Here is a 25,730-nt window from a genome sequence, read left to right as displayed (position 1 = left end):
TGCGGGAGACCACTGACCCGACAGCAAAACCGGACCACATCTGGGGAGCACATTTAGAGCCCGGATCCCTCACCCTGCAGAGGGCTGTGTGGGTTTACACACCTGTGTGTGTAAGTCTGTTACCACTGCCCCCGTTACACAGATCCACTGCAGATCCACCCACAGATTCTCTCTGCAAACCGCTGCATTCTCTAGCAAGCCGTAAGAACACATGAAGTTACGTAAAGAGAACGGGTCATTCAGCCCAGCTAAACTCCTCATTCTGTCTGTAGTTCAGAGTGTACTGTGTCAGGCCTGGCCTTGTACACTCTAAGGGTTTCTGCTAGCGCTAGGAATCGTGGTAAGCTGTTCCATGTGTCTGTGACTCTCGCTGGCTGAAAGCATACTCCCAGGTGTCAGCGTGAAACTGACCTTGAACTGAGGAAGTTTGCCTGTGGTGCATGTCCTTTGGCCCGGCTCTGTGGAGGGGAAATGTGAGTGGTGTGCCTAATCCAGGCTTCTTGTTATCCAATTGGGCTTTTGTGGCTGGAGTTCAGCTCAGAGTCAGAAGCCTCCGAGCATAACGCCAGTATTGCTTCCTTTATGGAAGGGTCCTTTTTAAAAAAGCTGTTTCGAAGTGGTCAGTGTGGCCACTCTGCCATATCCCCTGCCACTGAAGACACCTGGTAGCCTCACCCGCCCCTCCCCTCCCCTGCCCCTTCTCCCAGCCACGCCCATTGGTCCTTCCTCCCGCCCCCACCCTTCCCTGCCGGCCCCGCCCGCCTCTCCTCCCAGCCCGGCACGCTGGCTGTCTGCTTTTGTTTTGCTTTGTTTTGATTTTTGTGTAGCCGAGCAGAGATTTTTTCCTGCGGTTATTATCATTGTTATCACCATCTCTGCAGTAGCTCGCATTCGAGCCGGGGCCAGTGGCAGCGGGCCAGGGAATGCGGGGAGCAGAGCAGGCTCTCAGAGGCCATCCAGGGGTGAGCACTGGGAAAGAGCTCCGCGCTCATCCCACACGGTACCGCCGAGACGGGCCGCGCCTCGCGCCCCCTCTCTGAGGGACCGGGAGAGGGTCTTTCTGTAGCAGTCTGCCGAAACCTGTGGCAGGAAGAGCTGCGTTATGTGGGGTCTCCAGGCTCGAGTGATGTGCAGCTCACGCTGCTGTTCCCACGCACACTACACCCCACACCCGACACCCCACACGGCTCCTGTGTCACCCTGCACCCCACGCTGCCGCCCTCACACCCCACCCCGCCCCTGTCCCCCCGGCTGGTGGCGGCTCAGCTAGGCGCTGATGAGCACTTGCGTGTGGAACTGCACTGCGAGCCCGTCGCTCGGCATGATAAAATGCAGCAATCTGTTTACTCCCCGGCCCCCTCCCCGTCCTAATGGCAGTGACTATTCCCTGAACTTTCTAAACAAATAAATTCAACGGTTGGAATAATCATTAGGAGCCCTTATCCAAACAGCAGGCAGAAAAAAAAAGGGCTTCACGGTGCGATGTTTTTTCTCTCTCTCTCTTTTTCTTCTGCGGGGTTTTGGAAGAATGAGAGGAAGTTATAACGCGCCGCTGTTTGTGCAGCGAGTGCGGGCGATATGGCAGGGGTCACGGCGAGGTGAGGTAGGCAGAGCGAGACGCAGTGGAAGTTCAGCGGGAGGTGAAGGCGGGGGGGATCGGGGGCGCGTGTGACCGCACAGCGCTGCGCGGAAGCGACCCGCTGTTTGCGTGCGATTGGCCGTGCCTCCGCGGGCCCCCTCGGATCACCTCTCCCCTCCGGGAGGCATGCAGCGGGACCGTGCCGGGACACTGGGGGACAGGAGAGAGGGCTCCGCATGCAAATACTCCTTATCCACGATCCGGGCGCTTATCAGACACCTGTACCGGGCTTGGGGGGGCGAGGGGGGGGGTCGCCATGGAGATGATGATGTGAGGTGAGCGGCTCAGCCTTTGAGGTTTCTTCCTCTAAACCCTGAGCTGTCAATCACTGAGGGAGAGCTTCCTGTGTGAGCCTGTGTGTGTGTTTCTGCCTGTGTCCATTGCTTTGTTGAATGTTTGTATGTGTGTGTGTGTCTGCTTGTGTTAGTGTGCTTTTGTGCTTGTATGCTTGTGTGCACTTTAGAGCATAGGAGTGAGAGTGTGTGTGTGTGTGTGTGTCTGTGTGTGTTTTCCTGCGTCCCACGCTTCGCTGAGTGTGTGTATGTTTTCCTGTGTCCCACGCTTCGCTGAGTGTATGTGGGTGAGCAGCGTTCTGCTGTTGATAGGGGCAGTGTGTTTGTGGAGACGGGGCCTGGCGGGTCAGAGCGGGGTCACTGCCCGTGCCCTCTGGCTGCGTCTGTCGGGCCGGTTCTGACCTGCCTCTCTGCAGGGTGGCTCTGAAAGGCGTCTGTGGTTGGGTGCGCTGAGGCCGCCACAGTGGGAGCAGCATCTTCACATGAAGAGCAGGAGGGTCCTGCAGATTTAATCTTCCCCTGCTGACGGATGCCTTCTGATTACAGCTTCTGTTTGTGTTTGTGTGTATGTGCTGTTGTCATTCTCCTCGCACGTATCCACTCAGTCCCGTCCTCCTCAACCCTCGATCTCTCTGTTTCTCCCTCACTGCCTCAGACCTCCTCCCTCATTTCAGCCCCACGCCCCCTCTCTAACGCTCTCTCTCCCTCTCTCTCCCTCTAGCTCCTCGATCTCTTCACCCAGTGGGACTGGTCCACGTACCTGGCTGATTACGGACGTCCCACCTGCAAGTACCTGAGGGTGAACCCCCACACAGCCCTGGCCCTGCTGGAGAAGTGAGTCCAGCCGTCGGCCGTCACGTCGCCCCCTGCTGGCGGTCCGGCGTCTCGTCTCGAGGCGGTTTCACGCTGTAGGCCTAAATGAGAGTCAGACGGGTGAACTCACGGACTGACTGGCGGGACAGACAGACGGACACACAGTGTGAAGGGTATAACTGCAGTCTGAAGGACTAACAGATGGTTGGATGGTTCTTCTGACAGGTTAGGGAGGGTAACACAACAGAGTGGACGAGTGACTGGCTGAATGTGAGAGAGCTGACTGATCACAGATGAGCATTTCCTGGTGTGAAAGATCGCACACACACACACACATACACACTCTCTGAATGGTCACATCTCTGCTGTTTTCTCTCTCCCTGTCCTGTTGTTTCTGGCCTCTGAAGGATTTCTCGAGCGTGAGTACCTCCGTTCGCCTGGTCTGTGGCTTTTTACCTCTCCCTTTCCACCATGCCTGTGACCTGCTGCCCCTGTGTGTGTATGTGCTCGTGTTTGTGCACGTATGCACGTATGGATGCGTGTGTGTGTGTGTGTGTGAGAGTGTCTGTGTGTGTGTGTGTGTGTGTGTGTGTCTGTGTGCGTGCGTGTCTGTGTGTGTGTGTGTCTGTGTGCGTGCGTGTCTGTGTGCGTGCGTGTGTGCGTGCGTGTGTGCGTGCGTGCGTGTGTGTGTCTGTGTGTGCGTGTGTGTGAGAGTGTCTGTGTGTGTGTCTGTGTGTGTGTTTGTCTGTGTGTATGAGAGTGTCTGTGTGTGTGTGTGTATGAGAGTGTCTGTGTGTGTGTGTATGAGAGTGTGTGTGTGTGTGTGTGTGTGTGTGTGTCTGTGTGTCTGTGTGTCTGTGTGTGTGCGTGTGTGCGTGCGTGCGTGCGTGCGTGTGTGCGTGCGTGTGTGTGTGTCTGTGTGTGTGTGTGTGTGTGTGTCTGTGTGTGTGTGTGTGTGTGTGTGTGTGTGTGTGTGTGTGTGTGTGTGTACACCCTCTGGCTGTCCTCCGCTCCTCTTGTTGCTCCAGCACTGGTGAATAGGGCAGCGTGCAAGCGGTCTTTTCAGGAGATTAAAGATTAATTTTCCTCAAAAGAAAGAGACAGCGTGTTTTCCCCACTTCAGCTCTGCTCAACCCGGCGTGCCCCCAAGCCCTGGCACTGCGGGGGTGATCCGTATTACTGCTGTCGGGGCTTCAGGCACATTCCACCGCCCTCACCAGCGCGCTCGGGAGAGGATGTGGAGGTGTAGGATGGCTGGGTGCCGTGCCTTCCTCTTGTGTAGCGGGAGTGATATGGTGCCATATTGAAGCGCTGGCTCTGAGGATGTCCCAGAATTCCCCCTGTAGAGCAGGCTATCTGTGTGAGATTGGAGTGTGGCTGAGGCCTGTGTCATCCCTGCTCCTGCATGGCCACGCTCATGTTCTGGCAGCTCCTGCATGGCGATGCGCATGTTGCAGCAAGTCTTGCATGGCGATGCGCATTCTGTGGCAGTCCCTGCGCAGCCGTGCAGACGTTGCTGCCGTTCCTGCACGGCGCTGTGAGTTTTGGGCGGTTCCCGCAGGGCCGTGTGCGTGCTGCGGCGAGCGTTAAACCCGAGCGTGACGCCAGCCGTTCCCTCTGCAGGCCGCAGGTGGCTGGCACAGAGGCGGTCCGTTCAGTGCCAGTCTCCCGCTCATGCCCACCTGGCGGGGTGCCACCCCCCTGCTCACCTGCACCTGGCGGCATTCTCCGCTGGTGCACGCAGCGGGCTAATGACTTCCTGTCCTCAGCGCTGTCACGCAGAGCCACACACACACACACACGGACAGGGCCATCGCTGTGATCTGTATCACTGTCAGGTCAGAAGCTGTGTGGACAGGGCCGGGTGCAGGAGGGGGATTACTGTAACCGCGGTGATACGGTAACCATGGGGGAAAACCGTAACCACAGGGGCAGTAGGGGGCACTGGGGTAACTGCGGGTGCAGTGGGGTAACTGCGGGGGCAGTGGAAATTTAAAACTAGGAGGGTGGGGCACATGTGACATGGTAGCTGAAAGCAGAACAGGCATGTGCCTACCTGTGATTGGCTGCTCTGGCTGCAGCCTCGAGGTCAGCGTGCGCAGGTCCGGACCGGACCAGGCCGGATCCAACCGGACTGAGGCGCGTGGAGCCGGGTGGCGGGGTGAGCGGGCGGGGAGCCCGGGGCTGCCGGTGCAAGGCCGGTGGTCCGATCGGACCGGTTCTGCTCCAGCTGCCGCATCTCCGCCTGGCTGTCCCGCCCTTTTATCCCTGTGCAGTGCGCTGTGACGGAGCCCCACGGAACCCCCCCACAACAACAACCCCCCCTCTGCTCATGTGCTCCGGCCTGTCTTTCAGCACAGAAAAGGAGAGAGGGAGGGAGGAGGGAGAGAGGGAGGAGGGAGAGAGAGAGGGAGAGAGAGAGAGAGGGAGAGAGAGAAAAGGAGGGAGGGGAAGAGAGAGGAAGAGAGAAAAGGAGAGAGGGAGGGAGAAGGAGGCAGATGGAGAGAGGGAGAGTGAGGGTAAGGCAGAGAGATAGAGGGAGAGAGAGAAAAGTAGAGAGAAAGGAGAGAGAAGGGGGTGATGCATGTGGAGGATGCAGCACAGCTGCAGTCAGGCAGCAGCTGCATTCCCCTCCACCGGTGGAGTGGTCAGGAGCAGGGCTGGTAACCGAAAGCTTGCTGGTTCGATTCCCCGCTGGGGTACTGCTGTTTTTACCCTTGGGCATGGGTATTTAATCCACAGTTGTGGCAGTAAATATCCAGCGGTGTAAATGGATAAAAATAGTGACCTATGCAAATATCTGTGGAGAAGTTCGTCTGCCAAATGACAGTAATGCAATATGAAGCAGGTTGGATTGCTGATAATAGGAGGACATTTTGAATGATTTCCAGAACTGTGACATAAAGAGGGGACATTAGGTGTGGGAATATCAGATGTGCTCATGTCTGTATTAACCGCTCTCTCTCACTCTCTCTCTCTCTCGTCTCTCCACCCCTCCCTGCCTCTCTGTAGGATGAAGGACACGAGTCGGAAGAACAACGTCTTCGCGCAGTTCCGCAAGAACGAGAGGGACAAACAGAAGCTCATCGACACTGTGGTCAAGCAACTGAGGAACCTCATCGCCGCCCACCAGTCCTAAGTGCCGCGCCTCATTGGCTGACGTGTCTGGGCTGACTCTAGCCAAGCCCCGCCCCCTCCTTCTTCCCCCCCACCCCCAATAGTTCAGTTCAGTGCTTGGCCCCAGAGACACTTGCGCGAGTAGATGAAGCTGTCTGCACTGAAACACTCCTGATGCAAGAGGTACACTTCTACACCCACCCCCACCCACCCCACCCAAACAGCCCCCCCCAATGCCACCCTCCTTCCCAAATGTCCATGATGGATGTAGACTTCCTGTGTGCTTGGATCTGACCCGGAAGTGGTTTCACCCACGCTCCTCTGAAGCACACAGCAGAGCTGGACTTGTCTCCGCTGAAACCTTTCATGACAGACTGTGCAAGTGAACGTTTTTTTTTTTTTTTTTGCTTTTCTGGAGGCACTCGACCTGGCCTCAGCTCGCTGGCCACACTACTAACAGGAAGCCCAAAAGCCACATCTCCTCTCAGATGTGGTGTTGGGCTTTGAATCTTGGTGACCTCTTTTAGATACGCAGTACTTCATCAGATTGTCCTCTTCTAGTTCTGACAGCATGTTAGAAGCTGAAAGGCGATACGCCGTTAGTTTGTATAGTTGTCCTAGCTGCTGCACAGCGGATGTAACCTGAGTAACTGGAACAGAAAGGGAGATGGCTGCGGACCCGTGGCTCTGTCTTTGCAGCGTGTGTGTTTGAGAAGGTCTGCACTGCACTGTTCTTTCCCAGCCCCTGTCTGCTGGCTCAAGCCTCCGATTCTCTCACACGTGATTGGTCTGCTCTGCTCCACACATCCTCTCCCGGGAGTAAGGATGCACAGGGCCAGTGCTGCATGGCCAGCGGTGTGTTAAAACACACCTTTCCTTCATCAGGTAGCAGGGATCCCTTCGGCCACTTCAACTCTTCACCGCAGTGCAGTTGTGCAGCAGGGGCGTGGCCACTGCACTGGTTTTGGGCCGTGACCTTTGATGCATCTCCTGTGCAAAATGAGTTCTGTTTATCTGTGAGCGTCTGGCTTCACAGAAAGCATTCGCCAGCACATCCGGTAGCCTACCGGCTGCCTCTGCTCCGCAACCCTACTCCTGCTCCTTCTCTAGAACCCTGTCCCTGCTGCTGCTCTAGAACCCTGTCCCTGCTGCTGCTCTAGAACCCTGTCTCTGCTCCTGCTCTAGAACACTATCTCTGTTCCTTCTCTAGAACCCTGTCCCTGTTCTGGCTCTAGTCCCTGCTCTGGCTCTAACTGTCCCTGCCTCTAGAATGTTCCCACTTCCCAAATGCTCTGGTTTGGGTGTGATATGCACAGGTTTTGCGTGTCTGTCTTAGATGCTGCTGTTGAGGTGCCTTTGCCAAAGTCCGCAGTACACGGAGGGATTCTGTCCGTAAGAGCAGGAGATGATTGGAGGAGAGACAGGCAGGGTAGCCAATCCTTACGTCACCCTGCCCTAACCCCCACCCAGTGTGGACACCGTGACTCCCTGGACAGCTCTGAGTCTCAGTGGGTGTGGTCACTGCCTCTGTGTGGACACTCAAGGATATGTTCCTACGTCTTCCAATCTCTGAATGGCTGGGGCAGCGTCAGGCCATGTACAAAGCAACAAGCACAGCAAGAAAAGTCATTCTAAACTCTCCTTTTGTGTTATTGTCATATAAATGTGGGTGCAATACGTGTTTAATCAAGGGGGGGGTGGATTTTGTTAAGTTTTAGGGAGTTTCTTCTGGGTAAGGGGGAGTTTGCTGTGAGAAATGGGGAAACTGACATGCTTTTATCTGTAGCTTGCTCTGAAGTGAGCCATGTGGTTTCTTCAGCTCAGATCCCGCTCCGGCTTAAAGGGATTGTTGTGAAATAAAGGCACAGATTGATTACTTGACAAAAAGGGAAAAATGTCTCCACTCTCTGCCCAGGTTCCCTGGGAGACAAAAAGGAGGGTGGAGAATATGTCACCATGTTAGTGTTTGTTTTTATATATATATATGTGTGTGAGTGTGTGTGAGAGAGAGAAAGAGAGACTGTAGTTAGCTGTAGAGATTAGTTTCAGATCGTTTGCAGTTGGATGAACTCGTGGATGTGCCTTGTCGTTTCTTCCTGCCCAACGACGAGTGTTTGCCACGCTGCGTCTGGGTTTGGTTCCGCGGCCATACCTGAGGAAAGAGTCGCGGTACCGCCTGACCCGCCAAACATCGGGTGGTGTCCCATGGATCCAGCCCGCACCCAGAGCCACAAACGGGACTTTAAGTGCCACAAGAGACTGGTGTGTTTTAGACGTCTTTACTGGATCTGTCAAACAGAGACAGACACACTGTACAGTTTGTGTTACATGAAACCACTAATGACCTTTGCGTATTATAATACTAATAAAGCTAATGCAAATACCAACAAATAATCAATAAAGGAACAAATGAACAAAGAAGGAATGTGTGGCCAGTTATTGTCATTTGACTTTTGACCCCTTTTTGCTTAGTTTTTGTCTGCCTGGTTGGAGTGACTTGCTCAGGACAGCCCCAGTTCCCTCCTCTTCAGGCTGCGGTGGCATCTCTGCCCAGACCTCAGAATGGTTCTGTCACACGTGGGCTGGTTCCTGTGGAAATGGGAGTAGATTTGCCACTGTTGGAGGCTGAGAGATGACAGGCTGGTCTTGCTGGGAAGGCCGATTATCTGATGGTGTCAGTGAGTCTGACATCTGCTTGTTTGTTATGATGCACCCTTTGGTGTAGATTGAGTCCTCAAGGGGGCGCTGTTTCTGCTCAGGCCTGCTATGGAATAGAAGTGAATGGGTGGTTCCCTCTAGCTCTGTTACAGTTTGTTTTGTGATGTGTGTGTGTGTGTGTGTGTGTGTGTGTGTGTGTGTGTGTGTGTCTCTCTAACCAGGGTCAGCCTCCATTGGAAACATATTATGGTGCAGATGAAATGGTACATTAGAGTAACGTGTGTATACACAAAAAGCCCACCACACATGCAGCAGTGATGAAGTCTCTGAGGGCAGCAGATGTATGTACTAACACACACAGTCAAAGGCTGCGTAAATCAAGCCTCTCATTTATGACTTCTGCTTCTGTGGGTTGAAATGGTTGAACTGTCAACATGCTTCAGTCGCTTGAATTTGATAAGTATTTGCTGTCTGTTCTCCATGGAGTGCTGGATGGGGTGTTTTATGAAGAGGATTAACACTCTTGTCATTGTGTGGAATTGGTTCCTGTTGTGAGAGATGGCATATTCTGCAAGGCAACACAGGCAGCCGCTGGGGTGAGGAGAGCCCCTGTTCTCCCTTGCCTGGGCGGTACAGCATGGGGGGGGGGCATTCTCCCCCAGGCCCTTTCAGCTGTGCGGGTGGGGTTAAATCACTGCTTCGTTAAGACTCCTTCGTTAATGTGCCCTCGTGGAGGCCTGAACCACCCACTCAGAGTGGGTGTGGTCTTTAGAGGCAGTTGGCCCCAGCATACAGGAAGAAGCTCCTTCCCTCTTTCCCAGCATGCCTTTCTGCCTCCCCTTGTCACCCGCCTTGCGGGTATGGTGTATAGTCCTCCTTTGTGGCTGGTTGACACATGTTGTTTTGTGGAGGCAGTCCATCGGCTGGCTGTCTCTGGCTCCTAACGCCTCCTAATGATGAATAATCTGGGTCTGACGCTGGGTGAAGGGCCATTAAACTATGGTTACTTTGGCCCAAGCAGATCTTTAAGAAGGACAAGGATGACTACCCCAATACTGTGTGATTAATGGAATCCATGTGATTCCCCTAAAAAAAAAAAAAAAACCTGGTCTGTGAACAGCAAGATGGGGTTCGGGGTAAGTTTCATCTGGAGGGAGCTTCAGCTTTTTTTTTTTTTTTTATTTGTCCTTCATTTTACATGAAAAACGCATAAATTCTTGTAAGGATTAGTTTTAACTAATAGCCTAGAAAAGAAAAAAAGAGAAATTTGTGTGTTAAACATAACTAGGATGCTATTAAAGTCTCAAGATCTGGCAACAAGATTGCTCAGTTGGCAACACTGATTGTGTGTCAGATGTTAACAGTCTTACCAAAGTGCACTGTAATGCGTATTCCTTTTTTTTTTTTTTTTCCTCCTCCATGGACTTTGGCTGCCTCTGTCAGAGCTCTCTGTGCATGTAGCCATAGCAGAATACCGACGACATCAATCTGCTGAATCGAATCAATTTGATGGAAATTTAAAGGGCAGATTTTATAGCTTGTGTTGCTCAATTACCCGATCGCTTGAAAAAAAAAAAAAAACGGCACAGGAATCTACACTTCGCTTAAAAAGGTGGAAAAAAAAATCTCACAACTGATTCTGCGCTAATCAACCATAGTGTCTCATGCAGTTTCAACCATTTAAGAGTTCCTTTTCTGCCGGTTCTTACTCTGTCTGTTGTGGCTAGGAAGTTCCGTAACATTCGAAATGAGAAAGCAAGTAACCAAATTCATTACAGATAAGGGCAAAAACTAGAGGGAAGAGGACTAAGTAAATTCATCCAGCTAATCACCCGTCCAATCAACGGGTCCAGACGGAGTGTTTCATCCAATCAGTGGATTCCAGGTAGAGTGTTTTGTCCAATCAGTGGGCGCCATCCTCCTGTAAATGGTAAAGGGAGCTATGCAGTGGAACTCTTGAGATACTGTAATGGAAGCTAGTGAAAGCTGAGCTTTGGTCTCCCACGCTGCTGGCTATGTCTCTGAGGAGACATAACACCAGATGCCACCGCTTGGGGGGCGGGAAGGTGGGGACGGCGGTGCATGGTGGCAGAAACCGTACCGCACCCCGTGCCCCTGCTCTTTCCCATGCCCGCGGGGAGAGGTCCTGCCAGCGCCTACCAGGGCGGTAAAGGCCATCGTGTTTAAAGAGGGGTGTTCACAACAACCCTTTGGAAAGGGGGGGATTATAAGAGAAAAAGCAGCTCTGTCAGGGTCGAGGAGCTCCGTTCTGCCAGCTTGGAGGCAGCTGAACCTTTCACTCCAGCTCCCCCTCTAATGCAAGTCACCCGAGCTGGATTTCCCAGTGCTGTCGGGACCCGGTGGAGGCTGCGCAGTGTCTGGGGCTGTAATGTCGAGCAGAGGCTACGATGCTGGCCTGGGTTGGCAACCGCAAGGAATATCCAGGGTGTTGGACTGCGATTAGACAGTTATCATACGCGTCACGTCTTGGTTAGGTGCTGGGCAGCGATTGGTCACTGCATTTAAGAGTTAAGCCTGCAAACTGTGCATCTCCTGAGTAATATTCCAGGCACCATTTTGATCCAGAAGGATCCTTCTCAGGTAAACGGGACTGTCAAATCCAGGGAAGAGTGCGAGCTGTTCCCTGCAGTGAAACTTTCTTGGGGAATGTTTTTACAGGACGAGGTCCCACCGCTTGCAGTGCGACTGTGTCCCCGAATGCACCTGCCCGCCACAAACAGATCTGATGGAAAAACTGGACCCTCTGTTGAACTCGCAGCTAATCTCACTATCACACCATCTCCGGCGATGGTTTGCATCCTGCTTTCGGAGGTGTGTCAGGATCAAGCTGGGGTCATGTCCTTAATTTCCTATTGAACTTCTGTCCTCTATTTTCATTCATGACAGATTATATTAAAAAAAAAAAAACCTTTGGAAATATTGTTCTGCATTTGCCATCAGTGCAGCAACAGAAGTGGTCTCCCATGTGGTGGCTCTGCAGCTGCTGCTGGAGAGGGTTATGCTCAGTGCTGAGCATGTGGATTGCTTTGTGGGCATTCCAGATGGCCGTGTACAGGTGCATGCTGTCTTCTGTCAAGTATGAGCTTTTTAGAATCTTGCACCCACAGATTCTCTTCCAAGCTGGTGCAGTGGGAGAGAATCCGTCTGTGTCAGAGCAGAATCTTCAGAACAGAACGGGCCGTGAAGCCTCATGCCTCCGGTTTTATTCTGCGCCATTCCTTTTAAGATCTTCGAGTTCGTCCTTGCAGCTGTATGCTCTGTGTCGTCGCTGACCGCAACAGTATGAGAACACCGGCATGAATATAATGCCCTTCTGTTCCCCGCCTTCCGTTCTGCGTTACACAGGGCCGCTCTGCGCAAGTGTTTTATTAACCGCTGACAGAGCGCCTTTGCTTGCGCTTGTGTGAGGCGAAACATCAAAACCAAGCTGTGAGGCACTCCAGCATGTGAGCGGGCTGGCTCCAATAAAACAAGTGCAACTGTGTTCTACTGACGCGCGGCCCACGAACATGAAAGCAAAGCGTGGAACGTTTTCATATTGTCTTATTGCCGCTTGTTCCCATGCTGTGGTGGGAACGGGTTTGTGTGGCGCTTTGAAGCATTATTGACTCGCTGTAATGGGAGCCAGCCCGGCACGTTTGCCCCCCCCCCCCCCTCGTTTCGTGCTGCTCCTTGCGGCTCTGAGTTGCTGTACCGCGCGGCGGTGAAGACCTGCGGCAAGTCGTGACCTGATCTGTTCGCTTCGTCTCTACTTCACCGCATGCCAGCATCACTGGTTGATTCGTACGTTTAAAACAATCAGCCAACGACGGAGCAAAATTAACAATATATACAATGTATACATGACCGGAATAATATGAGTAATAAAAAACTATCCTCAAAAGAAAAATGACAAACTATTAAATTGTATTTGGTGTAGCTGCGTCTACAGTGAAAATCTTCCCTGTGCATTATACTGAACTTTTAAACCTCACCTTGTAAGGACATATGAGGTGCTCTGTGAGTGATTTAAGGTCTTTGGCCACATCATTTTCATAGTGCAAGACTGGGAGATCCAAGCCAGGCCAAGTCCATATCTCACCAGGAATGATGGACCACTGGCCACGAGGGACTCCGTTAGGATGCAGCGAAAGATCTCTTCTGACCAGTAAGGGACAAACATCATTGCTGAAAGGTCTGTAATTGGAGGGTCTGAGGACACATGGCCTGGCGATTTCTTCAGCTTCTATTCTGTTATCTGAATCTGTTTGGAGGCATTCAGCAGATACGCAGACAGTGCAGTCACCGGCAGCTCTGTTCGAGCTACTGAGAGAGCTTCCATTACACTGAGAACCATGTTCAAATCAGCAAATATGTGTTTCTCCCAGGAGTGAGAGACCTTGTCAACAGAGCATTACATTACATTATTGTCATTTTAGCAGACACTCTTATCCAGAGTGACTTACATAGGTTACATTTTTTATTTTTTCACGTTATCCATTTATACAGCTGGATGCTTATTGAGGCAGTTCTGGGTTGAGTACCTGGCCCAAGGGTACAGTGGCAGTGCCCTAGCAGGGAATCAAACCAGCAACCCACTATGCCACACTGCTGCTACACTGCAGACCATGCGTTTGAGAAAGCTCAAACTCCTGAGCAGATCAATGCAGTGCAGTGACCTACCATGACAGCCTCACAAGTCCCTCTTGAAAAGAGTGGCTGCCAAATTAAGTAAATTCCTGTTAACAGGTGATAATCGGAGAAGACGGGGAGATTTGGGCAGTGTGCAGGCGAGAGTTTGCTTCCGGGCTTCACTGCGCTGAGGGCTTAGGAGGGACACAAACAGCATAGCGTGCGGTGGGCCCGGGTTCGAGCAGAGAAAACAAGCACTTTATGTGTGATGGCGGAGCTCGATTAGCGTTCCTGCATCCGCGTCTCATGAGGAAAGAGACAAAAATAGATTGGAGGCGAGGAAGTTATTGTTGGGGGGTGAACGAGGAACTGTCCCGTCCAGAGAAGGGCGCTGGTTCGCGCTCGGCGCGGGCCACATGAAAGAACAAAGCCAGGCCCATTTGCATGGTGTCTGGTCCCGCGTTATCGCGGGTGGCTATGTAAATCCGGGTTCTGAATGTACCTGCCGTCTCCAGCACGCAGATCCGCGTCGGGTTCTCTAATCTGAGGCACAGATAAAGGCCGCAGTGCTGTGACCGGCGCATGATCTGACGGCGGCGGGATCGTGCACGGCCAACTCGAAGGGGCCGATCATGGGGGAAAGAGGAGCAGCCGCAGGTGGTGTATTCCTTTATACAGGGGACCCCTGGACTTGCGAACAAAGCACTGTGGGTTCAGAATGAGCTAAATGTTTCACCTGACAGAAACGAGTTACAATAAGTGGAACAACCACACAGATCAAACATGGATGGTGTGCTGGGGTAGAATAGTTAGATCTGGCACTTGATTCCTCAGCCTTTTAATTGATTGACTGATTGATTGATTTAATTAATATACAGTTACAACACCACTGTCACACTGATGCAAAAGGCATGCATGTTAAATTCACAGAGGATGACAGGAGAAAGTCCGGATGTGCACTGCGGTCCTCCTACAGGTCTCATTTCAGAATCTGCAATGGCAAGGATGTCATTCCAATGATTCTGAAAATCTCTAGCAACATTTACATTTATTCATTTGGCAGACGCTTTTATCGAAAGCGACTTACATAGGTTACAGTTCTTTACAATGTCATCCATTTATACAGCTGGATATTTACTGAGGCAATTGTGGGTTAAGTACCTTGCCCAAGGGTACAGCAGCAGTGTCCCAGCGGGGATCGAACTGGCACGAGTCCTGCTCCTTAACCACTATACTACACTGTTGCCCAAAACATTAACACAAAAATCTCAAATAACAAGAAGTTAAAACAACATCAAAACATCAAAATGTTCAAAGCTCAAGAGAAATGGCAATGTACAGTGCCTCACAGTAGAGATTTTGACTGTACATATACTTTTAATAACAAGTGGTGACCAGGGCTTATTTCACTCTGGGTATGCTGTCAGTTGGACATACTGACAGATTGTCTAAGTGGTGCCCCAGGCAACGAGTGCATGCTGTTTTTATGGGTTGAAGAGCTGGCTGACAGCATGTACAGCAAGAAGGACATGGGGGCAGGAGCAGGAGAGGGAAAACCGGGCAGTGAGGGCAATTAACAGAATGCAGAAGTGCTGAAATGCAGAACGTTCTTCTCAGCGAGAGAAAAGACGGAACCACTTCATTTCATGTTTATTCTTTGACCGTATCAGACAAAATCTGGTGTCGAACAGAAAGGGGGAATTTAGTCTCATATGGCTGAAGAATAAAGCCAGCAAAAATGAGGATGGTGTCAGTGTAAATCGTTCTTTACTCCTGATGAGTGTTTGGTGTTGGTGTTGGTGTTGGTGTTGCGTTTTTTTTCCTCTTTGAGGGAAACTCGCACTTGCATTAACACTCCTGGTTCAGCACCCATGTGCAGGTTCAGTAAAGTGTACCTAAACCTTTCCTTTTTTTCAGGAGAAGATCAAAAGTATGTGAGGGAGAGCGGGAGGGAGAAGGAGAGGGAGAAGGAGAGAGTGACGGTTTGAGAGGGGACCAAGAGCGGGCGAAGAAACATGAAAAGGTGAAAGGAGGACGCTGAAAGGAGACAGAGGGATGAGAGGGAGAGGATGAGCGTGATTAAGATAAACGAGGGCCCTGTCACCAGGCTCACCTCGGCCTGCTCCTGTCCGGGCCTTATTGATGGCCCGGGGGTCAAAGGTCACGGAGACAAAACACTGCTTTCCCCTGATCGGACCGGCATGTCTCTCTTCAGCCAAGGTGTGAAAGAGGACCACATTGGAGGGATGATGGGGGGGTGGGGGGGGGGGGGGGGTGGACAAGGTCTGTGCGCTCCAAAAAGGCACGCTCCAGCTTCCCAGCATTCTCCTGGCTCCGCCGATCCATCATAGGTGCCGGATGGGGCGGTGTGGGACAGAGAGGGGGGAGCACCAATGGGGGGCCTTGGATATGCTAATGGGACTTCCTTCCACACAAAGCGGCCAGCCCGCATCACCAGGCCATTGCATAGACTGGGGGGTTATCATCCACCCATCCGTCTTGCTTTCTCTCAAGTGAATGAGCCTTTCAATTATCCCGGGATATTTACTGGCTTCCAGCGCCCGGCCAGCCCACGGGCCAGCGGGGCCGTGCTCACGGGCATCCATCACTTCCCGTCGTTCCTGCACCCCCCCACCCCCTGCTCCTGTCCTGAGCTGAGGAACGAGATGTCCTTCGACGGGGGTGTCCCTGTTCCTCTCTCACCTCTGGGTGTATCTGTCTATCTGTCAGCGTGTGTGTCCGTTCAGCCCCCCCCCCCCCCCCGCTCCTTGTTGAGTGTGTCCTACACAGTTGCACGTCAGGCCTTGTATAGCTTAGCCTGCTGCTCTGCCTTCCTGGCCGTGCGTGCTGTGTCCATCTGTCTAACCACATGCTGAAACACATCCATCTCTCTGCTAAGCTGCAATGAATTGAAACCACCAGCAGATAAACCCGTTCAGTGAGGAACGGCAAAACAAGCTTTTGTCTTCCTCGGGCTTGCAGAAAGAAGGAGAAGAAAGAGTCTTTGACGCTGAGAGGAACCCCTGGGTGACTCAAACTTCATCCCATCTGGTTGATCGGATTTCGTATCTTTTTGAAAAATTATTTCATGTCTGATCTGCGGTGTCTGGAATGGGAAACGAAACAAAAAAAAAAAGGAGGCTATTTTGGAATGTAGATGCATACAGTTGCATTGAGCCAGCACATAAGGTGTGTTTGGCAGTACAACAATATTTTTGAAGACTCTATTACATGAAAAGTAATAACTCTTTCATGGTTCCTCCTTTTAGTCTAAACTTTGAATCTGGACATTGCGAGTTTGATCATGGATCCACACAGCCGTAGTTGTAAAAAAATTAAATAAATAAAATAAAACAAAAAGTATGGTTTCAGTAATGACTAAGGCTGACTGGTTTTTATTCTGCCAAGGTTGATCTGAAAAGGCAGCTTTACACGAAATAGCAGAAGGTCTTGACGAGCGTGAAACACTTGATATTTACTATAAATAGCTAGTTTTCAAACCCGTTTATCTCCAAACTGCTGCCACATGTTTAATATTCCCGCCAGTCCCCCCTTTTTTCCACTTTTGGAAGGCTCCCAACACCATAAAAGAACGAAACAAAATAAAATGATAATTGTTTTTAGAAGGGAAAAGGTCTGACTACAGTTCTGATCTCATTTCCAAGCAGTTACCCGGAATGAAAGTGTCCAGTGATATTAGAGTAATTGCCACGTAAAGGGTTTTTAGGTTTGGTACTCTCAGGGTCCATATGGGAGGCTGTGTTCGCCATGTGACTCGTGTTATGTGCTCTGAAGATGGGCGGTATCTCCTCGCAGTGGGGAGGGTGAAATGGGAGCTGTCAAGCTACTGGTGCAGGAGACAGCTGGGGAAGCCGATGGCACATGCAGACTCGGGCTGGGAAGGTGTGCTAAGTTTGGGGCATTGCTTTGCCCCTCTGGACGTCCAATAAAATGCTTCTGTTGAAAAAAGGAGGAAGGGGGAGCTCTGACGTAAAACAGACAGGGTCAGAAGAGGTCCTGGTGGTTCTGTCTGCGATAATGGTGCACTATTGGGCCGGGGCAGTTGGTTCTGAAGTGGGGGGGGGGGCAGGTAGGCATGGGTTTGACGCCCATGGAAGGTACATGTTCTCACACCCCTTGAGCCTCTGATGAATTTCTCCAGTGTGAACGTGCAGTTCAGATCCTGATATAATCAGGGGACCTGGATGAGAACAGGCGAGAAACTGCAATTCTCACCACATGAATGACACAGTCCATTTAAGCCAAGAGACTTTTCCATTCATTAGAGACTGGAGCAAAACGACTGAGACAAATGGACAGTGCGCCAGTCAGGCAGCGCACGGCAGCCATAAAAAAGACACATGAAGGATCCTTCTGGAAGCTTTCAGGGTCTTTCTTTCTATTTTTGGTTTCACATGAAAATGAAAATAAAAGAAACAGTTGAACAATTCACTGTAGGTTATAGGCAGGCAAACCTGTGTGTGCTGGAAAAGTCATAAAGAAAAAAAGTAACATTAAAGAAGAAAAAGCAGGAGGAGTGTAGCTGTGAGAAGTGTGGTCTTTGTGATGAGAGTCGCTGGGGAAGAAAGGAGGTTCTGTGGATGTGAATTCAGCTCCTATCTGGTTTTGACCCTGAGAGAGAGACCTGAGAGAGAGACCTGAGAGGGAGACCTGAGAGGGAGACCTGAGAGGGAGACCTGAGAGAAACCTGAACCGAATCACAGCCATCCAGAAACAGCGCCAGCGACCACCAGGCCAGCCTTTCGGGGTACGCTGACGGTCCAGTTTGCAGTTCTTTCGTGATGAGCAGTTAAGGTCATCTGGTTCTCCTTCCCCTTCATCTGCTTCATTACCAGAGAAATTCTCATCAAGAAAACAGATCCTGATCACAGCGACTCCGATCCTGCAACATGTGGTGGCGGTCGGGATTCAGAGCCCAGATGTGAAGATCCCTGATGGGGTTTCATCTTGTACAGACTTCTTTAAACGGCTGTTTAAATCAAAGTTTGCTGTCTCATAAAAAAAGACACACACACACACACACACATGCGGTCACACATTCAGAGTGCTGGTGTTCTGGAGATGCCCCCACGCACTCAGTGCCAGCTGTTTCACAATTGGCTGAGAGTAGTGGGTGACCGTGGATACCTGTCTCATCTTTGTGACATCAGAGAGTCGACGGCATGGGACTCCGCTCTTACATTGACTGTCTCCGCCTGGGGAATGCAAGGCCCTTCCACAATCCCCTGTGAGTCACAGTGGGGCTGTGTCTCTGAGCCACAGAGAGGTCTTCCTCCCTCCACCATGTGGGGAAAAGGCCCCGGGTAAACACCTCGTCTCCAAAACACACAGGAGAGTAGGAGGACGGCTGCAGTGGCCTCGGGGTCTGTGACGTCAGAGAACAGGAAGGACTGGAAGGTTCAGGACCGGGGCACACCTTCCCCTCGATCTCCGCCCTGCTTCTCCCCGCCTTGCATTGCAAAGGCATGCTCACCTAGTATTGCAAAAGAGCGCTGATGTCTCCCTCTTTGACTTCTGCCACTGATGTTGTGAAACGGGACGGCAAAGTTGAAACAGGAGCCAGTCTCTCTCTTTGTCTGTCTGTCTGATAGACTAATGGTGGCTTTCTAATGTGTGAATTGGCATTGTTTCTTTCGCTAAGATGGCAGAAGGGTTTAGCTACAGAAAATCATTACTAGCGTATTATATCTCATGATGTTTCCGTCTCAGGATAATCAATATAGATTCGACAGGCATCCTCTCACCCTTAGCTTGCAACAGTTTGCTTTTGTACACTGTTTGTTGAGCCCTTTGCAGGGATTTGAGTTTTGAATCATAAAGATTTGGGCATCAGAAGTGGGGCAACAGTGACTCTCTGAGTCACAGAGTCAGGTAACATCAGTGGCCATCTCTGGTGGTTCAGGAGACATAGCAGAAATTACTCACAGTGCACTGAGAGGCAGGACAGCTGTGTTTGCATGCAGGGTGCATGGCAGTCCTTGCGCAGCACAGCTCGGCAGCGCGGATCAGGCAACATCAGGCAGCAGTGATGTTGCTCTGAGTGGTCTGTGCACGTACCAGTGCGGGAGACCTGAGTGTTTCCACTACGGGGTAGGGCTTGTTGGGGAACTGAAACTGTTTAATTTGTGCACCCATCCTCCTTCGTTACTTTAGGGAGTGGCTGGAACGGATCTGTAGGCTTAAAGGTGAAGGAGCCGTAACCTGAGTGGGTGTTACCATGGCGACGTGCAGAGAGGAGCAGGTGAGGCTCTGATGTTTTTAGCACGCTCGTCCGGAGCCCCATGCGCCGGCGGCTGCGGTCGCCGCTGCCGACAGGCAGGTCTCGAGCGCCTGAGTGATGGAGCGAGTTTTTGGGGCCGGGCCCATGGGCTGAGCGATTTGGGGGGGGCGTTGGGCCTGGCTGGTACGCAAAGCGGGGGGGGGAGGAGGGATGCTGGGGAGATTAGCGGCCCATCACACGATGCCTGGCAGTGGGTGCACAGTGCCAGCCTGCGGTGAGCCCCGCTGTCACCAGTAATCCACACCATCCATCAGCCATGCTGGCACACACATGCAGCGGGCTCGCAGTGCGGCTCTGCGTACCCTGCCATTTAAATACTACTCTGGAGTTTTCTGCGTGAGGTCTGTGTGAGTGTGTGCATGTCTGTGTGTGTGTGTGTGTGTCTGTCTGTCTGAGTGTGTGTGTGTGTGTGTGTGTCTGTCTGTCTGTCTGTCTGAGTGTGTGTGTGAGTGCGTGTGTGTATGTGTGTGTGTGTGTCTGTCTGTCTGAGTGTGTGTGTGAGTGTGTTTGTGTGTGTGTCTGTGTGTGGGAGAGAGACTCAGCCTATGCTAAGTGAGTGTGTGTGTAAGTGTGTGTGTGAATGTATGTGTGGATGTGTGAGTGTGTGTGTGTTGGGGTGGTGGAGAGGTCATACTCTGCTCTTGTTGGGGCACTCAGCACTAGTCCTGCAGGGCTGCAGTGACCTCAGGTCTCCACCCTACTGGAGCGAGAACTTGACCATGGGTCTCCAGGCTCCACCACGCCAGAGACCAGAGTCAGGGGACCACGGCAACAGCTGCTCATCTCCCGCAGGCCGAGAGACCTCGAGAGGGTGCCCCTGACGTCAGGGCTGGCCTGAGGCCAGGGAATTCCTCCGCTGTTTGCGCAGACGTGCTGATTGAATTCCGTGCCTGGGCCTCGGTGTCTCTGCAAATGGGCCCGGAGCGGGTGGCTCTGGAGAGATGAAACATGGCCAACCACAGAGGAGTCACGCTTTGATACGACTGTCAAGAGCTTCTGGGAAGAGTTAACGCAACGAGGGGTACAGTGACATACGAAGCCGCGGCTGGAGCCAGCGCCGGGACTGTCTGACAAACTCGTGAATAATACTCACTAATTTCTTTTGTAGTTCCACTGTTCTGTGGTGGAGGATTAAGAGGCTTTTTCCTCCCTTTTTTGCTTAGAGCTGAAGGTTTTTATGGTCGTCCGCTGCCACTTAATCACCAGTGCCATAGTAAAACATTTATCTCTCGCTTGCATCATGTGTTGTGAATCACTGGGTTGTTTGCGGATGCACCAAACAATTCCCACAGTATTTCTTCACATCAGGGAAGTAAGTCATCTCCAGGAGCATTCCATGTCCTCCCCCCCCCCAGACTGGGGCTCCTTCCCCCGCCCTGAGACTCACCCGGCCGTTCCCTCTGCCTCTCCCATACACCTGAAAACCCTGACAGGCGCCTGAACCCGGAACACAGACCAGGTGTTAAACGCCCAACCTTTGAACAGGGAGCCGGAGCATGTAAGATGTTGAACTCTCGCCAGTCGTGGAGAGAGACGAAGAGCGGCAGATAAACTCCAGTGACCCGGTGAACTTCCTGTGTAGTAATCTCGCATTCCGTCAATCCTTCGCCCTGAGTCACGGGCTCCATGGGGGTTTTCGTGACACGGTCAGCAGCGTTGCTGCTTGGCATGAGGCATCAGAGGTGGAGCTGGATGTCCTGCACCCATCCTGGCTGTCTGTGGGAAGGTAGGCCGAACCTCCAGCACCTCTACAGTGTAGTGAGCGGTAGTGTGGCATAGTGGTAAGGAACAGGACTTGCAACCAGAAGGTTGCTGGTTCAGTTCCTTACTGGGGCACTGCTGCTGTACCCTTGGGCAAGGTGCTTAACCTAGATTTGCCTCTGTGAATATCCAGCTGTATAAATGAATAACGTAAAAGTCATAACTGATGAAGGTTGCTCTGGATAAGAGCATCAGCTAAATGACAATAATGTAATGTAATGTAACACTGGCTGGCACAGTGGATCAAGAATAAGGCAAGAAAGCAGTTAATCACAGACTTAAGCACACACTTGAAGGAACTCATGACATTTACCCACTCCCGCAATGGTGGGAAAAGTGACAGTCACGGGTCTCTTCCAGACTCGGCTCATATCATCATCTTGTGGGGCTATGCCTTACAGAAGTTTCTGAACATTGGCAGAAAACGGTCACAGATTTCATGTGGTATGGCCTCACTCACATTACATCCAACTGCCTGTTTCTCTTGATATGAAAGGGTGCAAATAATAGGCGATGCAATCGTTTGTTACAGTGCTGTGTGTATTTGGCCATGCTGAGGTGTCAGGGGAAGCAGACACCTGCAGCTTTGCATGCTGATATAGGTCATACATGAGAATATTGAGGTCTATCAGCCACATGGGTATAGGCTGTTATTTGGATAGCAGAGCTATGGAGCTGATAAACCCTTGGCCTTATGGCAATTCTTGGAAAATATTCAGACAATTACTGTTAATAGACATTCAATTAAGCAGTCTGTGTCATTAGCAAAATAGTGGAACCACCAACATTAGGTGAGACCATTAACTCTGAATGCAATCTTAGCATAAAATCAATGTTAATTTGTTCTGTTTGTTATTTTTTCCAGTTGCAAACACCTGCAGCTTTCTTTTTTATTGTTGAAATAAGTATTATTCAATTACTCTACAATTATTAAGATTTTCATCATAATTTCTGTAATATAAGACCTCACCTTTCACAGGAAAATTACAGGAAATATAAATTATAATTTTTTCATTATTTGATACTAACATCTGTCAGCAGTTGGGGTGTCTCTGTTTGCTGAGCATCATGGCGAAACAAGAACGCAATAATTAGGGGTGAAAAGGGCACTTCTGCCTCGTGGATAATACGTGTTGGACGTCCATTGGGTGGTTCAGTTATTACGTGATAATACACTGTGGAGCAGTAGGCGCTAGGTCAGGTTAGCGGGAACTACTTCGCACTTGATGCGTTTGTATATAAACTCCAAGGACCCCCGATATACAGACACTTCAGATTAATGAGGGCTGAAATGTAGAAATGTTTTAGAATCTCAGTGTAGAAAAATGGAGGAATCCAGGGAAGACATTTCAAAGAAAAAAAATGACAGAAATATAAACACACAGAAATTCAGGTCTGTAATGCCAGGTATATCCACGTATACTCTACTGAACTTCCTCCGACCCGCAGTTGGCTCGGAAAGTCGTGCGGTACAATTCTGCGCGGGTCTCGCTTGATACCGCTAGGCGGCAATATAGGGTAATAAGACTTATTTTCAGACTGACACTATTAGAGTAAAGAGCGAAAGTATTTCTTAGAAAAATATAATAAAAAAGCAGAAATCCCTTGCATTTCGCAGTGCAAACACGGGGCACATTTACTTTGGCCTGAAAAAATAAAGAGAAAAACAAAACCTCGAAGGCAAGAGAGCGAAAGACAGCGAGAGAAAGCAAAAAAGTCCTACTTTTTAACGCAGACACAGGAATGAATGAGATGAAGTTAACCTCCTGTATCACATTCCACCTCCAGACATTCTTAGTCGCGCTTTTTTATTTTACCACAGGCAAACAATGCTTAAGGGAGCCGTCTGGTTGCCATGTCTTGTGGAGTTTTTTTGCATTTTTCCCGATATTATCCGTGAGGAAAGGCATTGCTTGTTAAACGTATCGTATTTTTCGTTTTCCCCCCGTCGCGCTGTTCGCATGGTTTGTGGGAATGAAATACACGTTGCGTCGCAGTGAAAGGTCCGCACAATACCTGGCGTCGGTTAATATCGCGTCTGCTCACGCGATTATTACGTTTATCATTTTTTCCCCAATTTTGGGCAATGAACTGGGCGAAAAAACGGTCTACAGACGGCAAGGGGGGAGGTCCCTGATCATATACACAATTACAATGGACAAATAAAACGAAACTTGTTTGAACATGTAACAGTGTACGCATCGATCGACCCCTGCGCGCGCGGATACGCGACATAACACGAGCTACTGGGGTAACACGGGCAAGGGCAATACCAGGGGTTGAGTTAGGGTCAGTGCTGTCACTGTGATAATCTGAAAATCATTACATAACTCACACTATGCGTAATCGAGATCTGAAGGTGAGCATAATTGAAACCATAATCCCTTGTAGTTTACGACACTGATGCAAGGCTGTACTTTTCTACTTGTTGAGCGCCAGGAAATGCAATTGCACACTGAATTACAGTACGTGTAGAGTTCATATGATACCAACGACAGGAACCGAGAATTAAAACAAGCACAATGCATACGCGGAAAGTAAATAATTGCATTATATGGGTGAATAGAATAAAGAATACTTTTTATCTGATAATGTTGTGCGCCATATATATTGCCACATGCCAGATATGAGCAGTTTTGCTCCTAAGTTGTGTAAGTTTTGTACACATTTGGCCAGGATATTGATGACGGTATTCATTAAGTTTATATAAACGATGCTTCGCCGGGCTAAAAATCGAGAGAACATTTGCATGACACACTCGAGTGACTGAATGAAATACAGTGATGAATGGGCGAAATGAATAAATAAATATCCGTATGGATGAATGAATGAAACCGTGCGCTGTGTCAGTACGTGTTGCTGAGCACGCTTCGAGTCGCTCTTTTTTTCCGTGGCGAGCAGACGTGCTCTCGCCAAGTTCGACCAGCTTCCCTCACGGTGACACCGACGGGCACATCGCGTGTTCCGCACAGGTCGAATCGGCGGGTTTTAAAGATACTCGGGTGCTTACTCTGTTCTTTCTGGGAATTTGCTTTCAGGTCGCTATGAACCGATTTTTTTTCATGATTAAGTTATGAAAGCTTCTGAAAAGCTTTAACTGTGATTGCTCCGAACAAAATTAAACGCTATCAAACTGTGCTGCTCCGACACTGTATTTCAGATCATTGTGCGAATCGCGCGGCTCGGCGCGCACAGAAGTAGTCGAAGCGAAGAGCAGTCTGTTCCAGGAGCTTTTCCTGGGTTTCTGGAGCATCTGGAGCCTATTTACGGCTCTGGCTGCATCGACAACATATTTCTGGAGCTCAATTGTTCGGGAAAACACAAAATAGATTGAAAAATTATTGTAACACAATACTAGTTAGTAGCGTTGCAGAATTACCCTTTACATACAAGAATTACGACAGAAATGACATTCCACAATTATTGTTGCTATTAAAAGTTCTTGTAGTATCATTGTTTTATTCGCTTATATCATTGATAATAATATAACGTCATACTGTTTTCTCTTGAAAGTCACAGTTTGCACGTGCACACCTACGTCCTGTAACTGAAGATGACACATCATATCCACTTAATTCTTAAAAATACGTGACTTGTGCATCTCTGCGGAATGCGATCTCACCTAGCCCACGCGAAACACGGAGACTTCCGCAGCTCGCGAACGACCGAATGATTTACGCACTTACATATTACTAAATCGCAGGTGATAAGTTCCCAGTAGCAAAGGACCAGAAATAAAAATCTTAAAACCTTTAACCCTGTTTCCTTTCGCTAACCCTCCCCATCTCCCCTCGTTCTGAGCGCTCCCTCTCTCTCTCTCTCTCTCTCTCTCTCTCTCTCCCTCTTTTTTGGGCGTGCGGCCAGGTCCCGCACGCTCCAGCGCTCGGTCCGTTCCCTCTTCACTCCGCCTCGAGTAGGGGGGGGAGGTGGGGTTGGTGGAGCCGCTTGCTGCCTGGCCGTTCGCCGCCGCGCTGCCTCCTCTATATAAACACACATTGGAGACTCGCTTTGCGACTCGAACTCACATTGAGAAACTGTATATGAAAAGAAAGAGAGAGAGAGAGTAAGAGTGTGAGAGAGAGAGGACGGAGTAAAAAAGAGGTAGAAAGAGGGAAAGACTTACCACCATCTGAAGATTTTTAGCATTTAACCACCAGCATCAGAGCGCAAGCTTGAGAGGATTATTTCTGTTTCAGACATTTATTTGTGTAATTTATGAACATCATTTGGTTTTATTGAACCAAAAGAGATTATTAAATAAGCTCACTTGTTTTGGGGGAGAGAATTTTTAAAAAGATTCTTAAATTTTCTTCTTGAAGATTTCAGATAAAGTCAGTTAATAATTCCTAAAATATATTCTTAACAATTTTGATTGATTACTTTCCCCTGTTATTTCTGAAATTGGACAAGAATCCAGTTAAATATTATTTTTTATTCAAAGTCTAATTCTAATAATCGACTTGAATGAAAGCAAAATGATTTTTCTAACAATTAATCAGTATTCCGTCTCGATTAG

The 25,730-nt window shown here is 50.1% G+C and overlaps 1 protein-coding gene across 4 annotated transcripts in view; it reads left to right on the top strand.

Annotated features, from left to right (window-relative positions):
- exoc6b (exocyst complex component 6B) overlaps positions 1-8,260 on the top strand; it is a 90,053-nt gene extending 81,793 nt beyond the window's left edge. For 2 of the 4 annotated variants that reach the window (XM_036551202.1, XM_036551200.1), the window contains 3 exons: positions 2,654-2,766; positions 3,153-3,164; positions 5,758-8,260. In XM_036551202.1, the coding sequence (XP_036407095.1) occupies positions 2,654-2,766; positions 3,153-3,164; positions 5,758-5,884 (252 nt within the window). In that variant the 3' untranslated portion in view covers positions 5,885-8,260. The remainder of the gene's footprint in view (positions 1-2,653; positions 2,767-3,152; positions 3,165-5,757) is intronic. The other 2 variants (XM_036551205.1, XM_036551201.1) reach the window with 1 other exon arrangement.
- The last annotated feature ends 17,470 nt before the right edge of the window (positions 8,261-25,730 follow it).

The sequence above is a fragment of the Megalops cyprinoides genome, chromosome 18 (genome assembly GCF_013368585.1).
Source record: "Megalops cyprinoides isolate fMegCyp1 chromosome 18, fMegCyp1.pri, whole genome shotgun sequence".
Classification (NCBI taxonomy): domain Eukaryota; kingdom Metazoa; phylum Chordata; class Actinopteri; order Elopiformes; family Megalopidae; genus Megalops; species Megalops cyprinoides.
Note: the sequence above shows the minus strand (reverse complement) of the source record. Positions and strands in the feature narration are given on the sequence as shown.